General features: G+C 41.7%; 1 protein-coding gene across 1 annotated transcript in view; it reads left to right on the top strand.

Annotated features, from left to right (window-relative positions):
• Positions 1–17,764, top strand: part of gpr158b (G protein-coupled receptor 158b) — a 48,901-nt gene that overhangs the window by 8,164 nt on the left and 22,973 nt on the right. The window contains exons 3-5 of the mRNA XM_084008351.1: positions 10,308–10,410; positions 13,606–13,817; positions 15,897–15,965. Of these exons, the coding sequence (XP_083864477.1) occupies positions 10,308–10,410; positions 13,606–13,817; positions 15,897–15,965 (384 nt within the window). The remainder of the gene's footprint in view (positions 1–10,307; positions 10,411–13,605; positions 13,818–15,896; positions 15,966–17,764) is intronic.

Below are 17,764 nucleotides of genomic sequence, written 5' to 3'. Positions count from 1 at the left end.
AGAGCTTCCAGGAAAACATGATTTGGCTGCTAAAAGAATAAATCCCAGTCCATCACTAAAGTACTGCATGTAGGTAAGACTATAATAAGAGGAAAATAAAGTTGTTGTTTATTGGCTTGCTATCACAGACCAAGTAGAAATGATTTCCCTTTTGTCCCAGAGCCTCTAATAGAAAGCAGTTCATTACTAAATCTCACTAAATACAGTTTTTTTGGTGCTGGGCTGTGGAAAGTCACTGTGAGGCTCATTGCTTTTCTCCACTGAGAACAAACACACCCTGGGGCTCTGTCTCACAGGAAAACATAATACGAGACAGACTCTAGTAATGTGACAGCGCAGAGCATTACCGCTATGTTGTGCTTCTCATTGTTACTATGACGTCGGCCTAATGGCTCAGTTTGTAACCGTTTACAAGGCAGTTTTAAACTCTTGTTTATTTTATTTTGGGACATTTTGCCTTAATGGATGGAGAGGGCCATGTTAGAGTGAGAGGAGGGGGGAGGGATGTGAAGCGAACGGCTGCAGGTCGGACTCGAACCCGGGGTCGCTGCAGTCAGGATGTAGGTGTGCATGGGGAACTCCGTTCATCACATGTGATGGAGAATAGTTTTGTTTTTTTTGTGTCCTTTTCTTTTTTATAAAGGTGGTTTAGTGAAACCAGAGGAGATTTGGAAAGGTCTGGCAATGTATCTCTCAAACTGTATGTTTCACGTGAATGAAACTTCTTTTCTTACAAGATACTGAGGATCATTATTGGCACCCAAACCTGCAATAGTTAATTTCTTTCTACTGTAGATTAACAGAAGCTCAAGTGCTCCACAGAGCTAAAAGGACATGCAGAATTTGGAACTTGGGGTTCAATTTAGCTGGTTTCAAACAAAAGTAGTGGTATAAATAATTAAAGTTAAGGTATATGGATGAGCATCCTTTAGCTCAGCTTCTGAGCGCTTCTTCTTCTTCTACTTCTTCTTCGCCTTTTTTTCTGCTCTGCCCAGATACAGCGAGGCTGTGGAGGAAGGTAGGATGTGTCACCATGAACCAAATACAAGACTTCATGCATTATGGATAGTCAGTCGTAGGGGAGGCGTCTTACGTAAGGAGCCCCTGCTTATATAATTAGACGAAGACTACGAGAATGGGAATATTAGCGTGCTTGATTTGTGACTGCATGCGTCTGAGTGGGGGTATTATGGGATTCTTTTCTTCTTTGTCTGTGCTTCTTAAATGTAAGTTAGCATCAGTGTGCGTGTGTTTTCTGTCAGCCCGTCCTGTGAAACGTGCCGCTGGAGATAAAGGGCTTCAAAGGCAGAGCTCTGCTAATGAGTGTAAACTGCTGTGACAGCCAAGGAGGGTTGCCCCCTCTCTCTCGCTCCTCAATCGGCTACACTTCCTCCTCCTGCTCTTTTCCACACAGTTCCCGTTTCCATGGCCATTTACACATTCCCAAACATCTCTCTCTCCATCTTTGGCCTTCACTCCATCCTCATCTCTCGTTTACCCACTTGCTTCCCTTCTCCGTCAAAGTCAATTAACTCCTCTGAGGAGGCCAGGAAGACGAGCCAAAAATTGTCCATCCATCTGTCTACACGTCCCCTGCTCTGCATTTGCCAGCCTAACCCATTAAATCATATTTTGAAGTTATTATTGAGATATCTTCACCTTCTTGCTGCTTTAAAAGGCTGCCGCAACAGACATGGATAACCCCAGTCTGGAAAAGGAAAGAGCAGCGACATTATTTCTAGCTGCAGCTCAGCTACTGTTTATAGTGATGCAAGTCCCTGCATTCTTAAAAAATTAATTACCTGGACACATGTGGCCCCTGCTCTGCTACGCTGCAAGAAACCCGGCACTGCGGTCTCAGACTGTGTAGGGTGGGAAAAAAAGGGGGCGTAAATTAAATATTTGTTTCTGCGTTGCTGTGTGTGTGTTTTTGCTGTCCTTATCGTCTCTGGCACATTGCTGAGAAGGAAGAGGATTTAAGCTTCAAAAGTCTTAAAGTCAGTATAAATACTGAATGTAAGGAAAGGGATCTCCAATAAGGCACTGCAAAAGCCTGAATGTTTGCATAGTGGATGTTAAGGTTGATGGAATATGCTGGGTTCTATATATATATATATATATATATATATATATATATATATATAAAGCAGACACTTGCAGGACCTCTTTTTCTACCTGCCTTATCTCTTGGAGGTTAAAAAAAAAAAGAAAAAAAGGTGACTTGAGGACCAGAGGAGAAAGAAAATAACAATTTCCGCTGTCTTTTCCCAGTTCACTCCTCTTTCTGTTTTGTTCTGCCAGAGGCTTGCCGTCTCTCCTCGGGGAGTTTGAAGCTCTGCAACTAAAGCTGGGTTGAAGTGTTACAACACTTCCTGCATCTATATACCGATTGGCAACACTCGTGAGTGTGTGTGTGTGTTTATGGGGGTTTTTCTCTTTTCTTTTTCATCATCAAAGAAACTATTCGTGTTTATATTCAAAGCTGCATTTAACAAAAAAAGAAAGGTCAAACGTAGGTAAATAAACTAAAATTAATGCAGCAAGCTTTACTGCGCAGCTGTGAAAATATAGATAAATTCAAAACAACGTTTCTCTTTTGGGGGCTGTGGTGAACACATAACAGAGCACTTACACTCCACCATGACAGTGACAATAAGTCTCACACAGAGTCGCGCACTATAAAAATCTTTCTTTACAAATCGGCCCACAAAACATGCATGCCGCTGCAAGGTGGATGGTGAAAGCATCCAACAAAAAAGACGTATGTAGTTATTCTGGGCCATTCGTTCTTCTACTGTACATTTAGACAGTTAGGCTGCAAGACACAAGGTGAATAAACAGTCCAGGTGAAAGCAGAGCAGCACTATTTACCATTGGAAATGTATCGCTGGACTTTTGTTAACCTTTGTTATATGAAAACCACATCCATCGAGGATAAAATACCACACATTTCATCTTGAATTCTGCTCAGCTCTGCTCAAAACTGATGCACTGACCATAAACAGTTTTTGATTAAAAAAGGAATTTGGCAATAGCTCTCCGTTCCGTAATAAAACACTCGGTGAGAAAGATAACCGCTCAGCTTTTATGGGGTTAGTGAATAAGTCAAAGTTTACAGACATCAACTTCACTTGACGGTAATCTGTTAGTTATTGATGTGATTCGAAAAGTGCCGCTCTTCTGCTGCACGAAGAACAATTAGATCGCTGATAGGAAGGAAACATGTAGCGTTTGAGTCGGATACACAGAATTATATAGATCATTTTTCACATCTGAAATTCTAATTAGGAAAATCTAAAAAGAGAATTCCACCACTCTAGAGTTAGGAACCCCTTGCTGAAAAAATGTGCTGCTTTAATTGTGGCCCTTCAATGCTTGCTTTCTGAAAAATACACACTGCACTTATCTAACTCTAACAGTATCCCATCAATAAAAACGCCATTAGGCAATTATTTATAATGTATTTTAAAAACAAAACTGTAGGTGCATGTGCTTTGTTGTATTTTCCGTCAAATCTGGCATAATTCTTCTTTGGATCTTTGATGAGGCTGATGACTCATGCATTGTGGCATGAAGTGGGGAAGGAGAGTGGAAGGACGAGGCGGGGATGAGGAGTGACAGCAGAGAGCGACAGTCGTTTGGGAGGATTCATCCTCCACAGAGAAACACCATTCACTCTCTAATCTGTTGCCTGCAGCTCGGCGGCTGCCACGGCCAAATGTAAGAGCCTGTCAAGTTGCTAGCAGCAGTTGGATCTTAATTGAACGAGGCCTCCCAGTCGAGTCCATATAGGGACTCGGGGACCACCCACCCAGATGTCTGTGTGGGAAAACTGACGATTCATCTCATAAGTCTTAAAATGCCAAGTGAGACTTGCATTTCGCTCCCGTCATATTTCCTGAGGCTGCACAGCCAAACGGTGGTAACATTTTTGATTTATTTATTTATTTTCCTACTTGAAATCACAGCCCTGAATTTACGGTCCCATCGCCTGTATTCCCTCGGCTTACGTGCTTTCAGACTGCAGGGAGACCAACAGCAGCACTCGGCTGGTGACTCCATCTCTCGTCACAGCGCTGTAACCGCGACAAGCCACCAATCAATAAGCGGCTATATATCGCAGTTTCTGCCTCTTAGCTTGATAGAGAAATTCCAGACAGGCTTAAGTCCAAGGTCTCTCCTCAGACATCCTTCGTTGCAGTGGTTGCTAGTCTTGTGAAATAGCAGCAGGCAGATCCCACACCCAGGGGACACAGCGATTGTAATGCTTTTAGGGTTTAATGCTTTTTAGTGTATTTATAGATCTCTGAGGGACACAGAGTGCTCCCCCCCCCCCCCCCCCCCCCCCCCCTTCCTCTCTTGCCAACTCCCATCTTGGTGTCGTGTTCACAGCCTTTTATCAAATTGTACGGCGTGAAATCTGAAACAGGTACCCCAGACTGCAGTCCAAACATGAGGGCCCTCAATGTGAGAGTTACGGATTATTTGTTATTAGATTTCACGCTGCTTCACTCACATGAAGTATGTTTTACACCTTGCGTGATAGAATCAAGAGTGTTGTTATGCTAAAACTTGTGGTTTTGGATTCGTTAGACAAATAACCAGGTGCTCGCTGGCTTTTATAGGGCTGTTATGTTCCGATTGTGGTTTTAATATTTCAGTATTTGTATAGTTTACGATTGAAGGTAAACTTTACAAACTTTTTCAAAAGACTATCTTTAAAACAGCTAGGTCTAACTTGTAGTGTGATATTTTATCTTAGAGATATCTAGGGTGGAGCCACAATTTACTGATATTGCAAAACTAATTACTATTAAGTATTAAAGTCCATCATAGAATAGTGAGAATTGACGCCAGCCTCTTCACACAATAATGTAATGCAGCCACCGGACTATTGTTGTGCTGTGCAAATGCAGTAACACAATTTTCACTTAGCTTGGTTCTGCACCTTTGAATCACTTTTCGTATTCTCCATTTGTTCAGTGATCCAAAACGTGTTTTTTTCCCCCAGAGATAGAGAAAAAATATAGAATAGGTATGTCACTTTTCTACAAAGCTATAGCTACTTAAAAAAATAGTGACAATATGCAGACTGATCTCATGAAGTGGCGTATGTATGACACGCCAACTCGTATGCCATTATGGTGCGTTATCAACGCTGAACCCTAACCCTAACCCTAAAGGGCGTTTACATAGACGCGGATGTGATGGGTCGTTTCGCTCAGAACGTACACATACACGCGGATAGCTCGAACAGATAACACACCACAAAAAGTCATGATGCCACGTTGGAATATGGCAATAAAACTGCCAACAACAACGGATGACATTGCTGGTTGTACAGGGTGTTTGTAAGTCGACTTTAAAAACAACTCTTAAACCACAATTTAAATTAGCACGTCTTTGATCGCCGGTACAAAACGTGACCCTCTGCTGCATTGTTGCACGGTGATGATTGGCAAACACAAAACAACACAAATGCTCTTACAAACAAAAATTGGCAAATTAATGTCATGTCAAATGAATGAAAGGAAACAAAATGGTTCATTTCTTCCCTTTTCATGTTTGCTTGCACTCAGATTCACAAAAATAACACTTAAATGCTTAGCTCAATAAATAAAAGGCCGGTGCTGTAATGCATAAAACCCTCACTCATTTCTTTCTCCTCAAAATTAGCATTTTTATTATTATAAGTCTTTAAGGACTTATTCAGAAAAAGTATAAATCTATCTGCAGTACCTGGAAAAGCACACAGAACAAAACCAGACATTCAGTTCCATTCAACACCATTACACAATCTCTCTCACACTGACAATTAAACAGAAAAATGGACCAACACATGCCCAACATATGAATACCAGCTATAACATTACAATCAAAAACCTTAACCGCAGTCAAATTATTGTCAAACAAGAACAAAAGTCCGAATGATCAAGTGCCATTGATTAAACTATACTATCATAAGGTTCGAGAAAATGAAGGATCGGGTCTCGACTGTAATAAAACTCCCTCCTCTCCTCAGGCTGTCCTTCTTACAAGATAAGACATTTGCACTTTCTGTGATTGACAATGCAACCTTGAACCCTGTCAGCCAAGTGGTGTGTGTGTGTGTGTGTGTGTGTGGGGAGGGGGGGGTGAAAGTGGAAATTAGAAGCCCCCCCTGCATTCAGAGTAAGGTGGAATTATAAAATACTTTTTCACTTTCAGCCTGCGGTCTGATTAAGGTGATCCATCAAGCTGAGACACGTCAAACGACCGTTTCATAGCCCTTTCATGGTGGCTGAGGAAAAGCGAGGCTGGCCTTGGCACCGCTAAACCCCCTGCCTTTCAGTGTGTGTGTGTGTGTGTGTGTGTGTGTGTGTGTGTGTGTGTGTGTGTGTGTGTGTGTGCGTGTGTGTGTTGTGGAGCCACTGTGTATAATTTGCTGGAGAAAAGCAGTGCTGGCGATAGACGCCATATTGAGCGGTGTGCTAGCGAGGCAGTTCAGGGGTATTAGGTGACATTAATCTAGTTTTGATGGTCCTTGTCAATCCCCTGTGTGACATGCATGTTTTCTGCATCACACTCCCGGGATCTGTACTTGAACTAGTTCTGAGAGATGTATGGACTCAGGTACTGTAGGTAGGTCGGAAACAATCTTCCACTCTCACACGAGGTTGGAAATTAGCGGGGATATTAACGTCATGGGCACTTATTTCTTCCACTCTTTATTTGCTGCGCTTTAAAATGCACCCGGGATACCGAAAGCTGCTTCAGCTGTGATGCAGACAGGTTTAATGAATGCAACATTTCGGATGCACACAGCCCAATAACAGTCTAAAATAAGCATCATATTTCATCCTTGCCCACCTCAGTGTCCCTGGGTATGTCTCATCTTAATGAGAATCCACTTCCTTTGGAGTAAGCAGAAAGTAAGTTTGTAACGATTGCTGGTGGTGTGTGTGTGTGTGTGTGTGTGTGTGTGTGTGTGTGTGGTTGGTTGCGTTCCTCAATTTGCCGTACAATATGTGTGCTTTATATGCATGCTTGTACTCTATCTATAAATCCATCCATGTGTCTTTTCTTTCCTGCTCAGCAGATGTTAAAGTTTCAAAGTTGGACCCCGACTGTGTATAGACCCTGTGGGAGACCGAGTCCTCGGCTCGCCACCTGCTCCTCCGCTCAGAGGTAGAAACATCCTGGCCGAGATCCAGGTTCATTCTCGTTTGGAGGGATAAAATACGATCGGGCTCTAGCTTTAATCAGTGCCCCTTCCTGCTTTTTGTAGACTTTAGAGGTATGCGTATCTCCTGAGAGAGGAGACAGATAAACACACACGACTCAGCAGTTGAAGAGCTGGAGCTCGCTGTGCACTCGCCTTCTGTTTTTTGTTTAATGCTAGCAGGGTCTTCAATTCATGTTTTGAACTAAGAAACTCCAAAACCACGAAACATGACTCATCTGCCCACAAGAAAATGTGATTTATCAAGCTGAAACACCTACCCTGTGTGTGTGTGTGTGTGTGTGTGTGTGTGTGTGTGTGTGTGTGTGTGTGTGTGTGTTTGACACTGTTGTGGCAATTTGTAGCTCTTTAATTTTATTCATGTCTACTGTGGAGAGAGAGAGGTCTTCATACACGATGTGGGAATCTGTCTTTATTTGCATAAATGTAGGGAATCTTCTTTGCCTCTCCTCGGGAAAAAGAGCTGCTCTCATCCACTGTGCGCCTATTTTTACTTTAATTAAGAGGTGTGGCTAAAAATTAGGGTCTGTTGGTACAACCAGCATATTTATCATTAAAGCAAATTATTAACATGATGTTTCTTTTGTCAGTGCAGGTGAGAGTCACTGAGCAAATAAAATAATGCTGAATCATAGTAAATAATAATGGAATGAATTCAGCGGTTACCTTGCAGGAAGTTTACAATGTTGTATCGGTTTGTATTGGATGATTTTACAGTCATGGTAAATGCAAGACATTTAAAAACCCTGCTTCAAAATCATGTACTCTCACTTTGTGGTGCAAAGAATCAATTTTTTATAAATAGACATACTGTACAGCACGAGCTGCATGTGAATGTAAAATATAATAATGACACTGATTCATAGATTTCTTATGAAGATGAAAATAAAGAGGTATTTCACAGACCTCATAAAACAACATAAAAAGAAAACAAGAGGCAAAGTCTCCTTGGTGTGAAGCTAAAATGTGGAAACGTCCACCATAACTCCCAGGCCTGCTTGTCAACCACTTCAGTTCAGACATTTATGCCCACTAAAGTTCATCCCTCCTGCCTTCCACTTCAGAGATTTTGGAGTTTGTTTCAGCTTTGAAAAACATAGTTCAGCAGGAAGCTTCGGCGTGAACTCTTCAACTTCGGGAAAATAAAAAAACACATAAAAACAAATCTTATCAAAAAGCCACAGAAAGGAGAGTACCACTGAAACACCAAAACACAAACATGCGTAGATATTTCTTCATGTCCGTAACTCCTCCCATTGGGCTGACTTTTATTGAATTGGGGTTGGGCTGGAAACTGACTGTCTGAGCTGGCAACACGACTAGCAGCAGGGGGTCACCATCTTGGATTAACGCCCACATTGTCGTGACAATGGGAGGTTTTCCTGTTCATCCCATGCTTCCCATCATTATGTGAATGAAGCATTCGTATAGCTGGAGGCTGGAAGAAGTTAAGCTTAGCATTAAAATGCAAAAATATATCAGACAGCACCTCTAAAACAACAATGTATTGTATTGTGTTTCATATCCACAAGTAAAAATGACTTGTTGCATTAAAAGATGCCTTAGAGGTGCTGATATGTCTATTTTTTAAATCTCTGAGGAGAGCCAGCTGGCTGTTTCCACTGCCTCCAGACTTCATGCGACACTAAGCTAATTGCCTCCTGGCCGCCTGTACATGAAGCCCCCCGTACTTAGCGCACAAACATGTGAAAGGTATCGATTTCCCCCTGTAACTCAGGAAGAAAGCCAATAAGCTTATTTCCCCCGATCCGTCAGCATGGGCTCCTATTTGAACATTGGAAAAATAAAAAGACTTGCAGCGACTGTTGCAGATGAAGTGCAAACACAGTCCTGCTGTTCTCCACAGCGGCCGTCCCAGAGGAGATACGCTGTTTTATTGTAGGCATGCAACGCCGTGCACTATTTATGAACGTTCATGTCAAATTTATTGCAGTTTTATTTTAGCACGGGGATATGTGCATTCACATGGACGTGCAGAATCCACACTGGTGCCTGAGTGAGAGCGGGTGTGTGTTTTCGCTCCAGATGGTGCGTAAGCCCATGTACTGTAGCTCCGCACAGTTATCAACGCAAGCCGGAATTATGCAGATGCACTTAAATTCTGCAAACAACCCCTTAATTCTTAATTTAGATATTAATTAGTTTCCCGGTTACTTGGCAAAGCCCTATGATTTCCCCCGACACCACGCGTGTTTATAACTGGAGCTTCTTCTGCTTGGCGCTGCGGAGGAGCGTGTCGACGATGAAGGAGACTCAATAACATGACTGAAACAAGTTCATTAACTGAGACCACAGCAGAGGAGCGTAATCGTCAGCCGGCAGTGGAAACACACAGGAACCGTCGTCCTTCTTCAGTTTGTTGTGACTGTTTTGACTACAGTACTCCTGCAGTACTCAACCATAAAGAGTTTAAAACACCATAGCTTATTTCTCTATTTGTAAACTCTTCTAATCGCGCCGTTGGGTCCCGCAAATCAACTTGACAATAGTTTTCTGAGCAAATCACATTTACTCAAGGAGCTTTTTGAGATGATTTTCAAAAATACTCTGAAGCAGAGAGGCTAAAAATATTAATGAATGTGTGAAGACAACAATCAACACGCTGTTTGTGTCTTTGTTGTGACTATAATTTCAACCTTTACTTGATACTTGGTCCATTTAAATTTCTTGGTGATAAAATTGCCTGCTTTTATTACTGTCGGGCTGCGACTAATAATTATTTTTGATTCATCTACAGTATTTTCTTGTTTCTGTCCTCACTATAATAAAACAAAACAAATGTAACATTTTGTCATATGGACAAGGCAGATTGTTGTTGCTGTGACGTATGAGATTTCATTCTGCTTTTGACATTCTAAATACCAGAAGAAATGTCATCGTTTTACTCCCGCTTGCTTTGGGATTCATGAAGTAAAACAAAGCTGCGTTGGCTGAGTCTCCCCCAGAGTTTCATGTTCACGTAATTTACTCTCGAGCTTCTTTCGTTTCTTCCTTTGTCCACATGCAACTAACTCGTGTGACGACACTGATTGTTTCTTTCTGTCTCTGCATTTTCTTCTCCCAGTGCACTCCCATCGTCGGCCATGGATTTGTGTTGGACAAGTACAAGTGCCAGTGCCGGAGAGGATTCTACCATCCAAGCCGTGTGGCATTCAATGGCTTTAAAAGTAGGTTACAAATCCCTCTGAGATAAAAATACATATTGCAGCGAGCTGTCAGATCAAAACTTAGAATTTTTTCAAAAACAAGCTTTTGGGATTTATGAAAAAAAGGGGAAGAAAAAAGCTACATCTTTTTTTTTTTCAGCTGACAGCCACAAATTTAGTCTAAAATTCCTCTTATGTTTCTGAATGGGTATCCTGGGGCCTGTGAGGTTATGAAACCCAAGCTTCACTCAAAGGATCTGACTGCTTCTATTGTGGAAATTTCTACCGTGTTTCTATTCTGAGCTCTTGAGGCAGCAACAGGTCTCTCTGAATCACAGACCTGTTGGATTATAAAAGGTGGCTACACAAAGAACACATGTTGGAGGAATAAGACCTGAATAAAGGATACATCACAATTTAATTGACTGTTCACCCTGCAACCCCTAGTTACCATTGCTACCCCTTTCAAGCATTTCCTGATACATAATGGCAGATTTGCCATTTTAAAATTCATTTTGGAAACAAAGGCTCTTTGATTTTAACAAGTAGAAAACAAAATGACCATGGATTGTTGCTGACTGAAATGATACGTATCCCTTGCAGATTTATTCAGCTGTTGCTAGCTAGCATGAGATGATGCTGACGGTAAAACTCCATCTTACAGAAAAGGATATCATGCTAAGGAACAACCAATAGTGGAGGTTTGGGCGGAGTTGCTAAAATATAAAGTAAAAAAACTCACCCATGAAACCCTTGACAGTAATGTTTGGTGTCATTACAGTAAAACCCCTTGTACACTAGAAATCCAAACCTAAGCCATGATTGGACAATCAGTTTGAGGGAGGGGTTTAGCAAATGGTCATTTGATGTCGTCTGTCTGAAACATCTGGCTATCACTTCTCATATTTCCATTACTTTTTATTCACTTGACAGACATGATTATTCACTGAAATTTAAAGATCTGAACTTGTAGACTAACTGTTCTCCATTGACGTTTGCTCCATACAACTTTTAAAATGTTCAAGTATATCCTTAACTTGACTTTCCTTTCATGCTTGTGTTTTGGTTTTGAATGCCTGTATTCTGACATCTTAACTGAAAGCACTGCTGTGTCCTCGGGCAGGAAGCTTGGCCCTGATGAACGAGATAATCAAGCAACCGTGGTGGTTTTCATCCCCGACTCCAACAATGCAGCACCCCGAGTGGGATGATATGCTAAGCTGGAGCTTTATTGTAATGCTGCGTGATGAGCCTCTTCAGTCTGTGAGGAGCCTCATCTTCCTAACCCCATGCAGACCCAGTCATTAAAATGACTGCGGCTCAGATTGGGTCGCAGTAGCTGGTGACCCTGATCCCCCCCCCCCCGCAAAACCTGTGTGTTATTCCTTGTGCATCCCAGAAAACAGACCAGAATGGAAACAGAGTCTGTATTGTTCCCTAGCAACAGGCCAGAAGGACAGATATGAAAGAGGGGGAAAGGATGGAGGGAGAAAACCACGGCCGGCAATAACAAATGAATTATTCTGAAATGGGCAGCAGGACCTTGTGATACATGACATTTTATTCGAATGTCACCATCACGCGTTTTGCCGGTGATCTTCCATCAGATAGATATAGACGTTTGTGAGCTTAAGAGAAAATATACATAAACCAAACATGTTAAACTGACAAACATTTGCACATTTCAACACAGGACTTTCAAATCCACGAGACTGGTGTTCGACCCCGTGTGTCCCAAAGTGAACCTACTGCACATATGCATTTTAAGTAACAAAACAACTTAGTTATGTTGCCTAAACCCAAGTTTATTTTGCAGCGCAATTTCGTCCCGATATCTGAAAGCACCATTTTGCCCCTCTAATAATCAGACTGTGTGTAAACTAAATACAAATACATTATTTTGACATGCACCGGTCTGAACAGATGGTAAAACATATTTGGCTGTTACTCCATATGCATATATTTGAGATGAATCCGTTTGAAGTGTTTGAAGTTGGGGGTTCCAATTTAAGATGCACCGACTAATCGGCAACTGATCAAAACAGGACTTCTATCAGCTGATTGGCTGTATTTGAAATATTAAAAAATAAATGTGAAATCTTATTGTTATTGATTCCCATGCATCCTGCTCAGAGTTATCGCAGTGACCGGCTTGTCTGGTGACGGAAAAATAACGGCTTCTAGTATATATCTTGTATGAATCTGAACATGCATACAAATAGGTATTTGTGAGATAGATACAGATAGTAGCTTTGCACCCCATCCCTATCCGATAGCGGACAACTTCCTAGAAATGATCCATAATATATCAATTATAATGTCTATAAATGTACTACTCGATTCCTCCTTAATTTGTTTAATCATTACCTAAGTGCTTTCTGCACAGTCTCTTTATCGAGCTCTGCTGAAGCGCTGTCCAACTTTAGCACAGTGTTTGCATAGCGTCTGAGCTCTGGGAGTTACATGCTTATCAAGCATCATTTTTCAAGAAGAGCTGCACCCCGTGTGTGTGTGTGTGTGTGTGTGTGTGTGTGTGTGTGTGTGTGTGTGTGTGTGTGTGTGTGTGTGTGTGTGCGTGCGTGTGTGTGTGTGCTGGAAACGGATAATTAGGATTAATGACTACCTCCTGCCACAGCAGATATTTCACCGAATGGAGATTTGACATTGACTGTCCATTCTTTACATGTAATTGACTAAATTTGAGTTTAAAAGGCGCTTAACAAAACAAAACAATACCAAGGTGATCAGTCTAAGATGAGACAGTCGGGAAAAAAATCATCCATAGACAGATTTGATAAACCACATGCTGGCATAACAACAATTATGCAGACTGGAGTGATGAAGGGAGCGGTGTCCTCCTCTCCTTCATTATTCCCTCATGTGCCTAATTAAAGGCCGTATTCTTGTAATTATCACCCCCAAGGCTTTGTGATTTATTGCATTGATGATTTCGACTTCTTCAAATTGATTAACTGAGCATTTAATGAGAAGTCAGTGTGTGACAGTTGAACCAAATTAATTACACTGATAATCCTTGAAAACACTACAGTAAATCAGACCCACGTACGCAGTTGCGATTATGCACGACATTCTCAAAAGGCTGTCCTTCCATCAGTTAGAAGGGTAAAAATGCTTTAGCTCTGCGGTAACATGTAGTAAACAAATATACAAACAGTGTTTCTTGTTTTCGACTAATGTGTGTTCTCGCATCCTCAGGTAAGGAGCAGGGCTCTAACAAAGACGAGACCTCCGACATGTCCAGTAAGTGCCTGCCGTGTCGTGAGGGCTGCCCCTACTGCCGGGACGACACACCCTGCCTGGTGCAGGAGGACGGTGCTCTGCGGCTCGCAGTGGCCTCCTTTCAGGGTCTGTGCATGGTGCTGGACCTGGCCAGCATGGTGGTGGTCTACCACTTCAGGAGGAAGAAGGTGAGGATGGGATACAAGGGATAATTTGGAGGAGAAAGTCTGCTCTTAAAACTGGGGAATGTCTTGTTTTAAGGACATCATAGCAGCCATTTTGACATGTCATAGCAGGGTAAACACGGGTGTAATTGATCAAATTAATTATGGGTCAATTCCTATTGCAGGGAAATGTCACAGCCAGTGAGGAAGCATGCACAACACCAGGGCCCTGGCCCATTTAACGTTATTAATTACACCTGTGTTGACCATGCAGTGACATGTCAAAATGGCTGCTGTGAAGAGGGCTTATGGGAACACTATCCAGGGAGGGCTAGATAGTAAGCTCATCTGGGGGGAAAAAAACAAAAAACCCTTACAGAGACACTACTCGGGTCATTTTCTCTGGGCCATTAATTACATCAGTGCTGTCGCAATTAAAGCATGCCAGATAAATACCATCAACAAATTTTCTTTTTAATAAATACATATTTCTAGCAAATTTGTTGTAATTTAAGTCCCTGGTAAGCAGTGATGCCGCATTTATGCCTGGGGAATTTATTGTGAAAGGAGCGGGTTGTAAGTATTGGGGCAATTCGCACATTTTCCCAAATCAATAAATAAAAATGAAGGACTTTGTGACCGACTGTGTTATGATGCAGTGCTCTACTCAGATAAAAAAAAAAAATTTCACACAGGAACTAATGGATTTTTCTCAGTCACGCTGCTCTCTCTGCTCTCGTCCATCTGGCATTTTTCCTTTAGTTCAATACATGATGGCAGATAATGCTACGTTAGTGACCATCAGTCGCACACTACTTTTCAATATGACTTGTGGGAAATGTTTTGTCCTTTATAGGGTATAACAATTCTCACTTAACATTTGGACAGCACTAACACGACAAACTCACTATATAGTGGAGTGAATAATTCGCAGTGAGTGATTTGTGTTGGGAAATCTAAAGGTCATTTAACTGGAAGAAGATGAAGGGCCAACCATTGTGCAGTGGCTCACCTATCCCCTTTACTTTGCTGTTTTTGTCTAATGTGAGATAAGGACCTGAAGGATTGTCCTTTTATTTGAAGGAAAACGGCTACAAAATGTGCAATAATCACATGAAATAAAAAACCTATTACATCCAAATGGGCTCATATGTAGGTGTATAAACAAATTAATACATATATAGACTGTTGCCAACATATAAAATAAATGATCTGGCTTTGTTGAGAATGTCTGTCGATTATCTCTGCTGCTTTTCACCTGGGACAACAGCGTGTACACACACACACACACACACACACACACACACACACACACACACACACACACACACACACACACAGTCTGAGAAGAACTAATAATAATCAATGTTGATTCATAAAGCATAATTATGACTGACTTGGGCCACGATTACCATGGCAACGGTCTAATCCACTCAGCTAATAGAATAAAGTGAAATAAATATGAGATCCTACTGGTGTAGCATAATTACAACCCCTCCTCAGGCAGAGTTCAGTCGAATCTTTCCCGGTATGCTATTTATAGGCATTTGTGTCGTTGCCTCAAAATCTCATATATTTCTTCAGTTCACAAGAAATGTCCCCGGAGCCCTCGGAAATTTACATAAAAAAAACATAGAAAATCTTCTAAGAGGCAATGTGGGTAATTAAAGCAAACAGAGACGATGCTGTCGTCACATATTTTGTTTCAGGGGAAAGCAGAAAGGCAAAAAATGAGCATACATATATACACATATGTATATATATACACACACACATACATACATACACACTCTCAACTGCTTTTTCAGTTAGCTTGCTTTGAAATAGGCGATTTTTATTTTCATTTGCCTGCAACAGCAAACAGACAGCGATGTCACACTTACAGCAACAGGGTTTGATGCATTATTTGTGAAATGTTCGTCACATTGTATTTCACAACATGGTGCCAATTCACAGAGCAGAGCAACACATTTTAACTCATAACTTAAGATGGGTCATCATTTTTCAACCTCCCTCAACACACCACACCCATAAATACATCACTTTTTTCCCCGTCAGTGATTGATGCGTTTGTTCCTGTTGTTTCTCTTTGCCCATTAACAGAACATCCGCACATCTGGACTCATTCTACTGGAAGCCATCTTGTTTGGGGCTTTACTGCTCTACTTCCCAGTAAGTCCATGTTCTGATCTCAAAATTCACTCCCTCAGTCTATTCTGGTTTTGCTTTGTCCTGTCCTGATTTGCCGATACCAGTGGTGACTAACCAAGGAGACAAACGCATAACATTTCCTGTGGGGGCTTCACAATAAAAGATGTCTTCCACCACGCATGTGAAGGCAATTTGAATCCAGTGATGGTGGACTCTAACAATTAAAACTAGTGACCATACAAATGGTGTTTGAGGTCATGAAAATCTTAAGGATTGTACTTTCTGTTCCTAATAGAATACAAGCAGTAAACCCTGTCTTCAGCTGCATGCTGCTATAAAAACGGTACTTTTGATATTTGTCTGGTCAAAAACAAAGAGTTGGCCATCACATTTGGTGTGCATGTACAGTACGAGTGTGTCTTATTGTGCGTGTGCCTTTCTGTATGTGTGAGCAGGTTCGGGGTAGGTGCCAGCGTGCATCCCATGGGTGTGTATTTGCACTTGTGAACACAGCCCACGGTGCACCTGGAGTGCCACGTCAGAAGCCCATCTTTAGCAGGGAAGCAGATGGAAGAAAGCGGAGCGCCATGTAACAGGGAGATCAGACGTAACCGGGGGAATTTGCTCCCTTCAAAACGCTTGCACAAACTGCCAACAGTGAGCCTCGGCTCTCCTCAAACACAAGGCCTGATGGCTGGATGTTAGCCATTTTTAAGAAGGGGAAAAAATCTGTTGTGCAGAAGAAAGAGAAAAAAAACTTCAGAGAGCTCGTCTGGCTCTTGGGGAAAAGGTTTTTGTTCTCATTCTAACGTTACTGGAGTGTTACTGTAAGGAATATATATTTGAATTAGAATAGAAAGCCTTGTGGTTTTTGTGCAGCAGATAAAGGGCTGCAGGTGTTGTAGGTTTGTCCTTATGTGACACCATTTCAACTCTTATGAGGCTTCCAACGATACGAGCACTATACTGGTTGGCCACGATAATGGTCCTCACATGTCCACGATAGCGGATATTGAGTTACGCAACATCTTTTATGAATTTGATCCCTCTCTTTTTCTCTTGCCTTCTCTCTGCTTTACCACATTGCTGTAAAGTATCTTGGGATATTAATAATGAACCATTTAACCATCAGTTAAACAATATATCAAAAAGGTAAAAAAAAAAAACTATGTACACCTCAAAAGAGCCGTTTCTCACTGAATAGCTGGTCCACCTTTACTTGCGGAAATCCTGACAGTATGCCAGACAGACAAACAGCTGACTTCACAGTTAAACTAACTGATGTGGTGGAAACTTGCTGTAGAAAGTGTGAATGAAAATGCATGCAGCATCATGGCCGCTATCTCGCCCGGACAGCTGAACTGGGCCTGTCTACACTACAGCTGGTGGTAAATTATGGATTTAACCCGTTCTGTGCCTTGGTTATTTTTGCATATTGTTAGGCAGCTCGTTAGCACCTCGACCGCAGCACTGGGGCTGTGGCTCAGAGGTTGAGCGGGTCATCCTTGAAGCGGAAGATCGGGATTGATCCCGCCTGCTGAAGTGTCTTTGGCAAGATTCTGAGACTGCTGTACCACTAGTGTGTGACCTAGCGCCATTGTATAAATGTTAGTAAATGGGTGAATGTTGAGACTAGAAAGGCACAAATGCAAGTCCATTTACCATGATTTTGTTAAGGGTCAGTTAACGAAGGTTGAATTAGCATCCCTAAAAGCATCCAAAAAGGAAAAACCCGCCTGGCATGTCTGATTTGAGTTATTGTAATTATATGAATGTGATTTATGTTGCTGTTAGATTGCTGCTCGACCATCCTGTTAATA

The sequence above is a fragment of the Eutrigla gurnardus genome (assembly GCF_963514095.1).
Source record: "Eutrigla gurnardus genome assembly, chromosome: 4".
Lineage (NCBI taxonomy): Eukaryota > Metazoa > Chordata > Actinopteri > Perciformes > Triglidae > Eutrigla > Eutrigla gurnardus.
Note: the sequence above shows the minus strand (reverse complement) of the source record. Positions and strands in the feature narration are given on the sequence as shown.